This window comes from Oculina patagonica, chromosome 4 (assembly GCF_052425735.1).
Source record: "Oculina patagonica isolate OP01 chromosome 4, crgOcupat, whole genome shotgun sequence".
In the NCBI taxonomy this organism is placed as follows: Eukaryota; Metazoa; Cnidaria; class Anthozoa; order Scleractinia; family Oculinidae; genus Oculina; species Oculina patagonica.
In genome coordinates this window covers 43,456,424-43,473,598 of record NC_135761.1, presented here as the reverse complement: position 1 = coordinate 43,473,598, position 17,175 = coordinate 43,456,424, and the positions used below count along the sequence as shown (strand labels likewise).

Here is a 17,175-nt window from a genome sequence, read left to right as displayed (position 1 = left end):
CTGCTCTCCTTTGATGAGCAGGCCTCGGTTGCTTGATGTCAATTCGTTGAAAGTGAAGGTGGGAACTAGTACTGATGCAATCTTTACTTCCGGTGTACCCAGTCCTCTAGGCGCAGACGACGCAATATTGAGTTACCCTTCTGGATCTCCAAGACGAATGAAAATAGGCTGAATCACTGACAGAACTTGAAAATTATGAATTTTAGAGAATAAACAAGTCACAATCGATCCTAAACCCTAAATGTCTAAGTATAAAAAGATCACGGAACATTTTTCTGCCGGGAACGGAATGGGAACGCAGCAGTTTGCCTGTATGCATGCTTCCCCATTTTCTTGCTTTTTCTAATTAACTTTTTGAGGAATGCATTAAGGGCTGCAGTAGTAACTTTGTGTCACTTGATTATGGTCCAATAGGAAGCGGGGATGGAGGTATCTCCTACAGTAACAAGCGTGGTTTCCAATTAATTCGCTGTGGAATACATTAAAGAGCAGCGGTATACATTAACTTCCTGTCACGTGATTATAATACAATGTGAATTCGGGGATAGGGGTATCCCCAACATTAACATTAGAACATGGCACAATAAACTCACCTGGAATTGTCCCATTGTTTTCATTTAACCTTTGACCCTGGTTGTTTATTACAAAAAACGATTTTTCTCTCTTAATAAATGACCATTGACCTTCAAGTAAACACTGATTTAAGCGAGTTTTGAGCGCGAAAGCGAATTACTGCGAGACTAATTAGACACCAAACACACAGATTACGAGTCAATACAAGACATTTATTTCGATTGCTTAAAAGTACAGTGATCAAATTAGATTATCGTCTTCTTGTGTTTTGAGATATTATAAATAGAGTTTACGAACCGGATTCGAGGACATTTTCGGTTTTAGGCGAGGATTATCATTTCACTGTGGAAGGAGATGTCAAATAAAGGGAAGAGAAATTTTTGGGGGGTTTTATTTTTTTAAAAATGTGGTGGTTAATCGTTTTTTGTGAGTGGGGGTTGGTATTTTTTGAAATTTTTTTGTGGGAAAATTGATAAAAAACAATTGTGAAAAGAAATACCCTTTAAAAAACCACAGGCAATTGACCCATATCATCCTTGATTTGACCCATCGTAATCTAACACTACTCGTCAGCGCCAACCTGAGCATGAAATTTTGAGTGGTCGATCTACCACAGGTATTACTTGTAAAAAAAGATCATTTTTTGGCGTAGATCGAAAAAAAAAAAAAAAACAATTAACCAAATGAAACAATAAGGAAAAGGATGGAACGTCTTCCTTTAGTGTTTTTGAAAGTTTTTCGAAGGTTTTTTTTTCTTTCGTTTACAGGTTGATTACCAGGGAGCATTGTTGAACTTTTGAACTCCTGCATTCTTTTTTCGTCTTAACGCGTTACGACGATTGGATATTTTGTCTAGTTATGAAAAATGTATTGCTTCAAGGTTTAAGTGGTTTAAACAAAGGGTAAATTTTTTATTCTTCTAACAATTTCCTTGAAGCTCGGACCGGAATCGTAAGAATTTTTTTTATAAACTGTTCAGTGCTTTAGACCTTGTCTCTGAATTCACAGTATTTTAGAACTTAAAAGTCAGCCTTTCGTTATCTTACTATAGGGTTCATTCGAAAATTTGAATTGCTTTAAAATTCCTTTTTTTTATTTAGTGTTATTTTATTTTTCCTTATAGAAATATCGGTAATTGAAAATTACAGTTTGCTATTATCAATATCAAATAAATTCATCACCCATCAAACAATTTCCTGGAATATATCAGCGGCTAAGAAGTATAAGTTCTGCTAGCTAGTATGTTGGTTTCACTTGACTTTTTTTGTTTGTTTGTTTGTTTTTTCAAGAAGTTGGAATAAATAGAATCTTTAAGGATGTTCGTACCATTAGCGTTTGGCTATAAATAGCATTAGCTCGTACTAATTTTTTTGATGAATTTTATGTGAAACCTTCATAACTACGGAGTCACGCAGTGTGACACATTTATCCTGGCACTAACAAATGAAAATATTTCTTGAAAAAAAAAAAACGCGCATCTCTCGAAAATCAAATGAGATGTTTTTTCACAACGAACTATTATGTCTCCATTTTATTGCATGCGGCTGTGCGGTCGCAATTATAAACTTCATATGATTAAAACATTTGTCCTGTTTTCATTTTATTTTACTTATGTAGAGATAGTAGAATTTATTCCAATTTAAACATTATAAATATAAATTAACTAGTTTGCTCAGTCAATTTTGTTCACCTGTGTTTTCGTCCCCCGCATTAAGCAGATCACAAATTTCCTACTTGGTATGCATCGAAACAAGCGTGAAAATTGTAAAAGTAAGGGTCAATTGTTGAAAGAGAGGAGAAAATGGGAGCGTGTGGGAACCTGTTAGAAACACTCGCTTCTTTGGAGCATGACACTCTCACATTTTTTTCTTAAAATGCAATTAAGTCAGTTTATTGTCATCCTTGATAAATTCCAATTTTCTTTTTAATTATGGCCTTTTAACATTCAGGGTTTGCCCATGCGTTTGTGAAGAGGCATTCACCCTGAAAACCTTAAACTGCACGTCATTTGACCTGTCGTAAGCACCGAAGCCCCACCTCACCATGGCATTTTGGGTGGCCTAGGCGTTTTACTGTAGGACTGGTATTGCTTAGAAGACACAAATGATATTTTTTCCTGGCGTAGATTAGAAATAAAAAAGAAAATAATAAGTACTCAGAAGAATAGATACAAAAAAAAAAAAAAAAAAAAAAAAAAAAAAAAAAAAAAAAAAAAAAAAAAAAAAAAAAAAAAAATAACCTAAAATATATTCTTCTCTTTTCACATGTTGAACGGGTGGGTTGTTGAACTCTTGACCTCTTACTTTCTCTTTTCCTTTTATGGCAGTAAAGATGATTGGAAATTACTGCAAGCTATGAAAAATTTATTGCTTAAAAGGTTTAAGTTGTTATAACATAGGGTAAATTCTTCATTCTTCTACACTTTTCTTAAAGGTCGGACCGGAATCGTAAGTATTTTTTTTACTAATTGTTCGAAGCGTTCATACTTGTTTATGAATTCATAGTATTTTAGCATTTTTTAAAAAAAGGGAGCCTTTCGTTAGAGTTTTAAAGAATTTTATGACAATTTACGTTGTTATTTAAAACAGCTACGGGTTTAACTTTCACCATAAATGCTTTCTTTATATTTTTACACATTTTCATTTTATTTAATTTACGTTTTTATATTGTTCTTTGGTTCACGTAGAAATTGTTTCCTCGAAAGTGGCAATCCTTAAAAAAGTGTTTAAAAGTATTGGTTTCCTTGCCGTGTATGTTTAATTCCACTTCGCCCCATGAAATTTATTTTTTTACTTTTGGGACATCTTATTTCATTAACGCATTTTAGAACTGATTATATCCAAACAATTTAAAATGAAAATGGCTACGAAATACCCATTTTTAGTTGTCCTAAAATAATACGCTTGAATGTCAGTGCTAAAAATGCTAATTACTTTTTGTTTCAAATTTTCCTTTAAATTTTGTGGTAAGTAAAATTATTTTCTACAAGTTGTTTATCCTAAAAAAAAAAACTTTGATATTCCCGCACCATAAGCATTTGGCTGCAATGTGAAACCCTAATAGGATCAGTTTTCGCATCTAATTTTTTTATGCTTACATTATCGAATAAAAGAATTGGCGAAGAAAACGTTTCTCTTTGTGCAGCCTTCGCTAAACGAAGAAAAGAAACGTTATTTACAAGGAAACAAGGAAATACTGTGTCTCGATTATACCCAAGTTTGCAATGGTCGAAATCTTTCAACTTCATATGATTCCTTTGTTTTACATTTGATTACACGTAATTCTTTTACTTTTACTTGTTACGTAATTCTCGGCTTGTTAAGTACTAAACTGTAGGCTTAAAACTTAAATCTTTAGTTAAGAAATGATACGCCCGTGATTCGTTAATAAGACAAAAGCCGTAACATAGAAAGAAAACATAGAAATAGCCAGCTCTTTCTCAATTATGAAGCGGGTACTATTTTCTTTTCGCTCCAATCTGTTAATTTGTTAACCTGTTTTTTGACTAGTTCTCTTTGAAAAAATCTGACAGTTTTACTGCCTTTAACGCCTTAAGCCAACCGTTTCAATCGTATTTTTTTTAGCCACTTCATGGCTTCCGAGAAATAATGGGTCATTGATGACTGAGATCGGCACCTGCTAGAAACACTTGTTTGGTGACATTTCACATCATTGCATACTGACGATTTCCTTTAACATTTTTTTTTCATTGTTGACGGCTACTACATGTAAGTCAATTGAATGAGCTTGCTTAAATTTTTTTAGAACTATAATAGCTCTCAAAAGGAAACAAATTGCCTTTAATGCGTCGCGGATCCCATTTACAAATTTCCAATAATAAGTACTCAGAAGAATAGATTTGCTTTCTTTTCACATGTTGAACGGGTGGATTGTTGAACTCTTGACCTCTTTCTTTCTCTTTTCCTTTTAAAGCAGTAAAGATGATTGGAAATTACAGCAAGCTATGAAAAATTTATTACCTAAAAGGTTTAAGTTGTTATGGAATAGAGTAAATTCTTCATTCTTCTACAATTTTCTTAAAACTCGGAGCGGAATCGTAAGTATCTTTTTACTAACTGTTCAAAGCGTTCATTCTTGTTTATGATTTCATAGTCTTTTAGCATTTTTTCCAAAAAAAGGGAGCCTTTCGTTAGAGTTTGAAAGAACTTTATAACAATTAACGGTATTCTTTAAAACAGCTACGGGTTTAACTTTCACCATAAATGCTTTCTTCATACTTTTACAGAGTTTCATTTTATTTTATTTACGTTTTTATATTGTTCTTTGGTTCACGAAGAAATTGTTTCCTCGAAAGTGGCAATCGTAAAAAAAGTGTTTAAAAGTATTGGTTTCCTAGCCGTGTATGTTAAATTCCACTTGGCTCCATGAAATTTATTATTTTTTTTTAGTTTTGTGACGTCTTATTTCATTAACGCATTTTAAGACTGATTGTATCCAAACAATTTAAAATGAAAATGGCTATGAAATACCCATGTTTAGTTGTCCTAAAATAATACGCTTGAATGTCAGTGCTAAAAATGCTAATTACTGTTTGTTTTAAATTTTCCTTTAAATTTGTGGTAAGTAAAATTATTTTCTACAAGTTGTTTATCCTTAGAAAAACTTAAATATTCCCGCACCATAAGCATTTGGCTGCAATTTGAACCCCTAATAAAATCAGTTTTCGGCGTATTATTTTTTATGCTTACATTATCGAATAAAAGAATTGGCGAAGGAAACTTTTCTCGTTGTGCAGCCTTCGGTTGACGAAGAAAAGAAACGTCATTTTACAATAAAACAAGGAAATACTGTGTCTTAATTACCCAAGTTTACAATAGATCAAGTAGAAATCTTTCAACTTAATATGATCTGTTTGTTTTACATTTGATTACACGTAATTCTTTTACTTTTACTTGTTACGTAATTCTCGGCTTGTTACGTACTAAACTGTAGGCTTAAAACTTAAATCGTCAGTAAAGAAATGATACGCCTGTGATTCGTTAATTAGACAAAAGCCATAACATAGAAAGAAAACATAGAAATAGCCAGCTCTTTCTCAATTATGAAGCGGGTACCATTTTCTTTTCGCTCCAATCTGTTAATTTGTTAACCTGTTTTTTGACTAGTTCTCTTTGAAAGAATCTGACAGTTTTACTGCCTTTAACGCCTTAAGCCAACCGTTTCAATCGTATTTTTTTTAGCCACTTCATGGCTTCCGAGAAATAATGGGTCATTGATGACTGAGATCGGCACCTGCTAGAAACACTTGTTTGGTGACATTTCACATCATTGCATACTGACGATTTCCTTTAACATTTTTTTTTTTCATTGTTGACGGCTACTACATGTAAGTCAATTGAATGAGCTGGCTTAAATTTTTTAAGAACTATAATAGCTCTCAAAAGGAAACAAATTGCCTTTAATGCGTCGCGGATCCCATTTACAAATTTCCAATAATAAGTACTCAGAAGAATAGATTTGCTTTCTTTTCACATGTTGAACGGGTGTATTGTTGAACTCTTGACCTCTTTCTTTCTCTTTTCCTTTTAAAGCAGTAAAGATGATTGGAAATTACAGCAACTGGCTATGAAAAATTTATTACCTAAAAGGTTTAAGTTGTTATGGAATAGAGTAAATTCTTCATTCTTCTACAATTTTCTTAAAACTCGGACCGGAATCGTAAGTATCTTTTTACTAACTGTTCAAAGCGTTCATCCTTGTTAATGATGTCATAGTCTTTTAGCATATTTTCCAAAAAAGGGAGCCTTTCGTTAGAGTTTGAAAGAACTTTATAACAATTAACGGTATTCTTTAAAACAGCTACGGGTTTAACTTTCACCATAAATGCTTTCTTCATACTTTTACAGAGTTTCATTTTATTTTATTTACGTTTTTATATTGTTCTTTGGTTCACGAAGAAATTGTTTCCTCGAAAGTGGCAATCGTAAAAAAAGTGTTTAAAAGTATTGGTTTCCTAGCCGTGTATGTTAAATTCCACTTGGCTCCATGAAATTTATTATTGTTTTTTTAGTTTTGTGACGTCTTATTTCATTAACGCATTTTAGAACTGATTGTATCCAAACAATTTAAAATGAAAATGGCTATGAAATACCCATGTTTAGTTGTCCTAAAATAATACGCTTGAATGTCAGTGCTAAAAATGCTAATTACTGTTTGTTTTAAATTTTCCTTTAAATTTGTGGTAAGTAAAATTATTTTCTACAAGTTGTTTATCCTAAAAAAACTTTGATATTCCCGCACCATAAGCATTTGGCTGCAATGTGAAACCCTAAAGGATCAGTTTTCGCCTCTAATTTTGTTATGCTTACATTATCGAATAAAAGAATTGGCGAAGAAAACGTTTCTCGTTGTGCACCCTTCGCTAAACGAAGAAAAGAAACGTTATTTTACAAGGAAACAAGGAAATACTGTGTCTCGATTATACCCAAGTTTACAATGGTCGAAATCTTTCAACTTCATATGATTCCTTTGTTTTACATTTGATTACACGTAATTCTTTTACTTTTACTTGTTACGTAATTCTCGACTTGTTAAGTGGCGATGTCCTTTAAAGCGGACCATCGCATTTTGGGTCTTAAGGAAGTTTTCCTTCAAACTTTGCCCAGTGAACTATCTTGGTTTATAAGTAAATGTAACGGCATTAGTTTTTTGAAATACGTTAAAATGTTTTTTTCAGAGCCTATAACAGCCAAGGCGACTAAAAGGCTAAATTTTGATGGTCGCTACAACGAAAAACTGCACAAGTTGACGAGCTCGGCACACAAAAACCGTCGACCGCAGCAGAAAACTATTATAATCCCATGAAAGGTGGTCCTTAAAGGGTTGTGAAATCATGTTTGTTTTAATATTTTTTAAATTTTCAGGTTTGGAAAAATTTATGTCTCAACAACCGTCAGATCGCTTTTTATAAACATGCCAATGTACCCTGACTTTGCTGGCCTTTATTTTCCAAGTCCAGACCAGACCATTCTAAATTCCACCTGAATTCTACTAAATGGACGCCAGGGAGCACATAAATCTAAAAATACCTTGCACTTCTTACCTTCTTTTGTCACAGTGACTTCTAACTTTTCGTGTTTTAAGCGAATTTTTCACACACATTATGCAAATGAGGCTGTAAACCGAGCAACGGTTGTTTTTAACAAAAACGGTTTAATCGTTGACTTACAGCATTGCAAGTCAAAAATTCAAGTCATTTCACAGAACAATCACTTGCAAACGTTTTAAAATCGGTTAAAAACGGCGAATTATTCGTCCTGGAACTTTGAATTTGTTACGAATAAATTATGCAGTTTCGCTGTCTGCTAAACTTGGTCAGGTAAACTTACTAGTTGGAAAATTTCGACATTGTAGGTGAAAAATACAGGGATTTTTAAAGAAAGAAAACTTGCAAATGATATGAGTGGTTAAAATTGACGAATTAAGTTGTCTTGAACTTTGCATGCTTTTAAGACAAATGTCACAATTGATTTGCAAAATGTGTTGTCTGCTGAACTTTGACCGATGTTTTCAAACAAACCGTTCTAACTTTTTGGAACTCGCTGTTTTTCATTTAAAAAGGGAAGAACAAATAAGTTCTTACTAAATTTGAAAGCATTCAAGGTGTAATATTTGAAAATTCCTTCAGTTTTAACTGGTCTAACAAGTTGGAGTGTTGTAACTCTTGAAATAAACAATTTGTGATCTTGTATTTTAGTTGACATGTTTTGTTGCCACTTTATAAAGTTGCAGTTTTAGTTAGTTAATCTGTTGTTCAAAGTCACTTTCATAATCTTGTTTTGCATAAAGCAGCAATCATTTTTCCTAGCCAGAATTTCCGCGGTCTTTATGATCACTTTCTTCCTTAAGCTTCCTTAGCGCTTTACAACTTTATTTGCGTGACTTTTCGTGTTTCATGCAAACAAGATTTGCGTCGGCAAAACCCGACGGTTCGTACCGTCAAAATTCTATTGCCACAATTCACGTTATTAGCTGTAAGGATGCCCAAAGACATTTGAAATTGTCATTCTGTAACTAGTTTTATTCATAGTTTAGTGTATAGTGTGGTATAATGGCACAAATTTTTAAATAAATGTTAGAGACAGTTCTCGGGTAAGTATTGTCATTGTGATAATGTAATTAGTTTGAGCCAAAGTTTTGTAATTGGCTCCAAAAATAAAATTTCAAAACATGATGTCGAGCTTTTTGTCGCAAACGGAAAAGTGTGGCGATTCACGAGGCGTTTCAGGTCTTTTTCTGCTTGCTTCAGTGCGATGAATCGATAGACAGCCACCTCGCTATTATACATTTATCGCGAGAGGACATCACAGAATGGCAAATTATCTTAGCCAGAGCTGGCTTTTTCGATTAAGAGGAGTCGGTTGTCGCAAAAATGACCGTGTGCGCCAAGCATAGGCACACATTTGGAAAGTTCTGGCGCCCAAGAACAGCTTGCCTATATCCAGCGCACCAAGGACGTCCACGAAGAAACCAGTAGGGGCCAAAGAGCCGATATTCCGTAAATCTGGAAATGTCAAAGGCTATTCAGAAGGTGTACGGTGTTTTTGTTCAAGTCGGATCCGGTGCGTAGAGAGTTACCATACAGTGCCGTAGCAAGGGGAGGGGCCGGGGGGGGGGGCGTGCCCCCCAGTTTTTTCCCAAAAAGTAAAACAAACCTGTATAAAATGTTGAAAATACAATTTTATCTGCCGAGAGGTTTGAAACAATAAACATTTGTACTTCTTTTCATTTTTTTTAACGTATGTAGGGTGATGCACAACAATATTAAACAGCCAAAAACTAAAACAAACCAGAAATCGTGACAACAATGTGAAAAAATGTCTCAAAAATGTCACAAATTCGCAATATGCGTAAATCACAGATAGCTTTTGGAGAGCGCTGGAAATAGCATTTTCAAGCCTCTAGATTTCAAAATTTTCTGGGAGGGCATGCCCCCACACCCCCCTAGCGGCTCGCGCCTCCAGCGCTCGCGTGCCGTTATTTGCACCCCGGCGCTAAATTCTTCTCAAGCCTTTGTCGGTACTTCCAAATTACGCGGTTGGTTCAAATTCTATAATTGCGCACTAAGACGTCATTGTTAGATAGCTTGTTTTGAATGCTGTTCAGACAAATACATGTAAAATAAATTATTTAAGAATTACGAAGTTAATAAGGGAAGGTTTTTTTTATAACTGTTGAAACCCCTCCGGCTCTTTCTTAGTTTTTTTTTGCCTTTGCAATTAGGGGTGGAGCATAAGATGATTTATGGGGGAGGGTGTAAATCCCAAAAAATTTCTAGCGAGCACCAAAAAATATCTTGTTAGGCTGTAAGAAAAAAAAAAACCGAGCATCTAAAATTCATGCCCCCTCCTCCATCCCCGCGCCCTATAAAAAATCTAACAGTCCTTAGGCTATCAGCCTTGACTAATCAGACTATTCGGTTCCTATAGTCCCTTATCTCTACTAAGTGTACTTAGTACTTAGTATTTCTACTTAGTGCCTGGTTACAAGCAGGTAGGGTAACCCTAGTGCTAGGGTTTCCCAGGCAGGAGGGTTACCCTAGCGTTCCCACATTTCATCTTTTTTCATCGACGTGTTTACAAGGCAGCTAGGGTTACCCTAGCACTAGGGTAACCCTAGCTGAGCGCTAAGGTTACCGTAGCGCCTTGTAAACGCTCTGCTAGGGATAACTCACCTACCCGGGACAACTTTATTTTGGCTCCAAGAAGCTAAATTTGTTTAAAAATACCGAAAAGCCATAAGGTGCGTTTGTTCGAAATATTTAAACTTGAACCTCCTTTTAAATACCTAAATAACCGATATCCCTTCGCTTTCATTTACCTAAACTTGTGAGATTCCTACTATTATACACCTAAAGCATGAAAATGGTACCCCTTTCGGACGGAGCCTCCCCGTTTAGGCCATTATGGGGGTAACCCCTCCCTCCTGAGGGCGAGGGGGTCAGAGACGTTTCTGGTTATAATCTTAGAGGTAGTTGTGCAAACTGAAATTTGTTTAAGGCGTGGTAGCACATCTAAAAATGAAAACTGAATGGATATGCAAAAAAGTTGAAAGAAACTAGACGAAGAACCAGACGATTGGTTTTGAACAGATTAGTTATAATTGTTTGGCCGTGTCACGCTAGTTTCCGTTTTGACCGATTGATCTAAATTTGTGTCAAGAAAACAGACAAGTGCTTTTTGAGTAGAGATTTTCTATGAAAAGTATTTTATTTGCAATGAGAAAGAGTTTTTTTTTCTTTTTTGGAAAAGAATGACATAATCTCAAGGTGTACAGTGGAACCTCGATATAACGATCCTCGATATAACGATATTCCCGATATAACGATGAATATTCTGTGTCCCGTCAAAAGTTACAGTAAAGAGTATGGGACAGAACCCCGATATAACGATCTTCGATATAACGATATTCCCGATATAACCATGAGAATTTAGTGCACCGAACGTAAAATCTTTCCCGATATAACGATATTATTAAATTCAACTTAGTGTTGAATTTAACACAATAACCTTACAGTAATCGAGTAATCTCTAATGTTTCTGCCAACAGCTTTGTACAATTATATACGAAAATGATACTGTGTTCTAAGCCTCTTTATCAACTTTATCATCTTTACCCTCCTTGTCATTCAATAGTTCTCTAAGTTTCAGTATCTTTGATTAAGTTAACCCCGATATAACGATATTTTCGGTTATTTTACGGCCATATCGTTATATCGGGAGTTTCGATATAACGATACCTCGATATAACGATATAACTTTACTGCTCCCTTGACATATCGTTATATCTGGGTTCCACTGTAGTAAATTGTACCGTGTGGTGGCAACAGGGATCAGAGACGTTCTTGTTATAAGCTTAGAGGTAGTTGTGCAAACTGAAATTTGTATAAGGTGTGGTAGCACATCTAAACATGAAAATCAAATGGATAAGCAAAAAAGTCGAATGAACCTAGATGAAGAACCACGCGATCGCGATTAGTTCTGAACAGATTAGGTATAAATTACTGGCCGTGTCACGTCAGTTTCCGTTTTGTCACGGTTAAAGTCGCCCCAGTGATCTATAAAGTTTGAGTGCCAGGAAACAGACTTGAAAGTATTTTTTTCAGTAGAGTATTTCTATGAAAAGTATTTCATTTGCAATGAGGCAGTGTTTTTCTTTCCTTTTACGAAGGGGAATATATCTCGAGCAGTGGGATGATAATTAAACGTCGATATCCACGGGTTTGTGAGTATAAGATGTATGTAAATGAAATTAAGTTCGCACGAGCTAGCTTTTGTGTTAAAATAACTTACTGATACACAGAGTAATACTAAAATTTACTGATATCTGTGTATGTAACAAAGAAGTTAAAAACGAAATTCATTAGAAAGAAAGGCAATTAGGGCCACAAAGTACCGTCCTCAGCTACGGTAACAGAATAATTTTTTTAAAAAATTTCGTACATTGATGTCAGTAATTAAATTAAATGTCACGAATCCTAGATTTCAATGTGTGGTGGCTAAAATTAAACTTATTGCATACTGAGAAAATGTTCAAATTCCAAAAGTAACAAAACTGTTAACTCAACAATAGAAATCAGCAAAACCTAAGAGTACAAAATCCAACTAGTAAGTTTACCTGACCAAGTTTAGCAGACAGCGAAACTGCATAATTTATTCGTAACAAATTCAAAGTTCCAGGACGAATAATTCGCCGTTTTTAACCGCTTTTAAAACGTTTGCAAGTGATTGTTCTGTGAAATGACTTGAATTTTTGACTTGCAATGCTGTAAGTCAACGATTAAACCGTTTTTGTTAAAAACAACCGTTGCTCGGTTTACAGCCTCATTTGCATAATGTGTGTGAAAAATTCGCTTAAAACACGAAAAGTTAGAAGTCACTGTGACAAAAGAAGGTAAGAAGTGCAAGGTATTTTTAAATTTATGTGCTCCCTGGCGTCCATTTAGTAGAATTCAGGTGGAATTTAGAATGGTCTGGTCTGGACTTGGAAATTAAAGGCCAGCAAAGTCAGGGTACATTGGCATGTTTATAAAAAGCGATCTGACGGTTGTTGAGACATAAATTTTTCCAAACCTGAAAATTTAAAGAATATTAAAACAAACATGATTTCACAACCCTTTAAGGACCACCTTTCATGGGATTATAATAGTTTTCTGCTGCGGTCGACGGTTTTTGTGTGCCGAGCTCGTCAACTTGTGCAGTTTTTCGTTGTAGCGACCATCAAAATTTAGCCTTTTAGTCGCCTTGGCTGTTATAGGCTCTGAAAAAAACATTTTAACGTATTTCAAAAAACTAATGCCGTTACATTTACTTATAAACCAAGATAGTTCACTGGGCAAAGTTTGAAGAAAAACTTCCTTAAGACCCAAAATGCGATGGTCCGCTTTAAAGGACATCGCCACTTAAGTACTAAACTGTAGGCTTAAAACTTAAATCTTTAGTTAAGAAATGATACACCCGTAAGACAAAAGCCGTAACATAGAAAGAAAACATAGAAATAGCCAGCTCTTTCTCAATTATGAAGCGGGTACCATTTTCTTTTCGCTCCAATCTGTTAATTTGTTAACCTGTTTTTTGACTAGTTCTCTTTGAAAGAATCTGACAGTTTTACTGCCTTTAACGCCTTAAGCCAACCGTTTCAATCGTATTTTTTTAGCCCCTTCACGGCCTCCGAGAAATAATGGGTCATTGATGACTGAGATCGGCACCTGCTAGAAACACTTGTTTGGTGACATTTCACATCATTGCATACTGACGATTTCTTTTAACATTTTTTTTTCATTGTTGACGGCTACTACATGTAAGTCAATTGAATGAGCTGGCTTAAATTTTTTAAAAAAATTTTGGAAATCCGCGAATCTGTTTGATTTTCTATTTGTGTTCGATTCGCTAAAACAATTAGACTTCTCGCCATTGTCATTGTCTTCTCGCAATAATTAACTGAAGGAATGCTCTAACGCCGCGATTATTTTTATGTCTGATTTTCGTTTCCGAGAACAACATTGCTTTTCTTAACATCGCTCTTATTATTATTATTATTATTATTATTATTATTATTATTATTATTATTATTATTATTATTATAGGATATTTTCAGTAATAACAACTTTTTGGAGATTCGTTAAAACGGCTTGAAATCATTTTTTTACAAATACCACACAATTTTCTTTGTTTCTTTTCTTTTTTTTTGTTTCCTTTTTATCGAAAGCTGTTAACATTGATTCATAGGAACCTTTAACAAGTCAAAGTCAAAATTAAAATGAAAGCACGTACGTCAATAGATATCAGTGGAATGATTTCCGAAGTACATAGTCACATAAACATCCAATTGATTATCCCAACCGCTGTCTCTGCTTAAGGACGGTCGCGCTAATCGTTTATGCGCATCCTTACTACGCTACGTCATGCATCGAGAGCTCGTGCTGAGAAACCTTTCTAAGCACATATAGGGTGGGTAGCGGGTAGTGTCAATTGACAGTATCACGTGGCTATTTCGCGGGCTCGGGTGTATAACTCATCGAGGTGACGAGTTTTTATAAAGTTGACCGCTGACCGGAAAATAGTTTTTCTATTGGATAGCGAGCTAAGGACATTTTTTTTTATGTCCATGGTCAGTTAATTCAGATATTTAAATGAAGGGCAAAGTAATCGGGGAGCTCCGCTTTTAGGCTTGGCTAAATCTATTTAATAAACGTTTTTACTTGCTTTCCCCCTTCAGGAAGATTGCACTTGACATTAATCATGTTTACCGCTCCGCTGTGGTGCTTGTTATTTGGAACAGCGATATGCCTGGCAGTACAGGATGATTTTTCGGATTCTGAACAGAAGGAAATGAAGAAAGCACTAGGAAAGGCCATCCTGAAAATTTTGGGCTTGAAACATCCCCCAAAAGTGCCAAAGGAATTAAAGGAAAACGTACCACAGTCTATTCGCGACGCATATAATAAACAATTTGAAGAATCGGAGGGAAAAGGTAAAAAAAAATCAAGCAAAGGTATCCGGGAAAAATATTAGAAAAAAAGACTTGTAATGACACACACGAAAAGCGAAGCGCGATTATTGAGGTGTCGATACACGACGGCACATGTTCTAGGGACATCAAACTACTACATTCTGCTGAATTCTGCTACATGCCGCTAGAACAAAAAAACACGTACACCTACAATAAAATATAATGGTATTGTGTTCCTTTAAGGGAGCGGGGGAGAGAAGGGGGAAGAAACTTCCTTTGTTTCAAGACTCAAAAAATGCGGCATAGCAGAACCGGGAAACCGAAAGTGCACAATAGCTATTGAATGGTTGCTAACGGTATAGTGAAAAGCTTGACAAAGTTCTTTGTTTTGTTCGCATGTTTTCGTCTTGACCGTGCACAAGACACAATAGCTATTTGCATTTTGTTTGCTCCTTTGAGGTTTGCCGGGCATCAAAACAACAAACAGTGATAAAAGTGACCAGTATGGCAAAAGTAAGGCTTGTGAATTATGCCAATTAAAACAACTCCAATGATAACCGTTACAAAATTTTCGCTTGTTATTCCACGCCGCTATAACATTCACAGTGATATGAAACATCACAGGTGATAAATCTGGCTGAAAATGTAAAAAGCATATCAACGGTGTTAAACATCAAACGCCAAAACCGCCACTATTCGCATTTCAGACGCATGCAGTCATTCATATCTTTTGATATGTTTCTGAGAAAAACAAAACTTTGGTAACGTCTTTCTTAGCAACGACTTGATTGTCACACACTTGTACCTTTTCCCAGCAAGTCGTTCATACATTTTATCTAATCTAATCATGCACGTAAACGCACATAAAAGAAATACGCGTCAGTGGAAATCCACCTTTACATGCCACTGCGACAGGTCACTGCGACTTGTCCCTTCGTGTTCAAGCACATTTAGAGCAGAGAGCGAAAGGCAGATGGCAAGGCGAAAAAAGAAGAAGAAACTTAACTTTCTTTGGCTCGCGCTTTGCGGTTATTATCGCGTTTTGCACTCTGGTAAGATGCTTTAAGCTCCAACGAAAAAAACAAGGTAACTTAAGCCTGCTGTCGAACCAAGTGGGTCATCTGGCAGGAGCTTGTCCGGTTTCTATTGCATTAAGTGGCTCGGGTTTTTTCACCTTTCTGGATGGGATGACAGTTCAGCGCAGGGTACCCATTTATAAAGGTAGGCCCAGTTTTTCAAAGGGTGGATAAATCTATTTACCGGATAAATCACTATCCAGTGGATAAGTGTTGACAAAACAAACAACGCTATCTAGTGGTCAGTGATCTATGCAGTGGATAGCTTTATTCACCTTTTCAACGACCGGAGCCAGGGTAGAAAAAAGCACTTAATGAGAGTTAAGTTTCCTACCCAAGACCACAACGCAGTGCCACAGCAAGAGGGCTCGAACCCAGACCTGTCGATCCGGAGTCTAACGCACATATTATTACTACACCGCTTCTCCTATAATCTTCAATGTAAGCGCTGTAAAAGCGTCTCTCTACTCTGTCCACCAGGCACTGTTAGTTAATAGATAATTACTGAGGCTCACAGCTGCCTAGAATTCTGTGAGCCGAAGAAATTATCAATTATGATTATTGGCCCACCTAAAACTCTATTTTTTTTTCTCTGCATCACATCGACGATTTCAGTTGCTTTCACACTGATGTCTTGGTTCATGGCTGCAATATTCCATATATTGGAGAGAGAGAACGATAGGATTTTTGTGGGTCAGTAATTATTCTACAGCTATTACTTTGACATCAAGGGTTAATATTGTTTATTTAATATTGTCTAGACCTCTCTGTGAGGACAGCGGCAAACCGCGACTGCTCAAGGCGTGATTTTAATGTCAACTTTGATGACATTTATGGTGATGGTAATTTCGTGGTTGCACCGGACGGTTATAACGCATATCACTGCGAGGGAAGATGTCCATTTCCCCTCTCCGACCACATGAACGCCACAAGCCATGCTGTTATTCAGACCATCCAGCACACGATTAGTAGCAGTTCAGTTCCTGCTGCCTGTTGCGTGCCAACAACTCTGCTACCCCTGAACATATTGTACTATGATGACCAGACTCCCCCAGTTCTCCAGAATAGGGTCATGCAAGACATGCAAGTAGAAGGGTGCGGATGTCGCTGAATGTAACATCTTTGTTATTTCTTTGGCTTATGACATGTAATTATTTCTGTGTTTGCCAAGAGCAAATGACCATAGTGGCATAAAAAAAGGAATAAACACCACAATCTTGCTTAGACAGCACCAAATGACTCACTTTTAACTTGTAAAACTCGCTCTACTTGAGTTTCTGAAAGGGGGTACGCTGAAATCTAAGTTAGCTGTTAAATAAATCAACTTTGTTGATATATTTAACTGTCGGTGAATTGTAATAAATTTTGCAGATATCAGCAGCTATCGATTAAAAGTCGCCCATTTCTCAGTTGACAGTTAAAAGTTTTACCAATTTTCAGTTACTGTTTAAACCTAGACTTGCTCCAAGTCGCTTGTTTGTTTTTTTCTTTGCATCAGGAAAGAATTATCTGAATAGATCGCTTAAAAAAAATATGAAATCGTGCAACAAAAACG

The 17,175-nt window shown here is 35.8% G+C and overlaps 1 protein-coding gene across 1 annotated transcript; it reads left to right on the top strand.

Annotated features, from left to right (window-relative positions):
- The first annotated feature begins 1,515 nt into the window (after nt 1–1,515).
- LOC144652639 (bone morphogenetic protein 2-like) lies at nt 1,516–16,835 on the top strand. Its single transcript, XM_078512715.1, has 3 exons — nt 1,516–1,524; nt 14,311–14,565; nt 16,382–16,835. Exons 2-3 carry the CDS (start codon nt 14,334–14,336, stop codon nt 16,729–16,731), a joined length of 582 nt encoding a protein of 193 aa, XP_078368841.1. The 5' UTR covers nt 1,516–1,524; nt 14,311–14,333; the 3' UTR covers nt 16,732–16,835.
- Nucleotides 16,836–17,175: the final 340 nt, after the last annotated feature.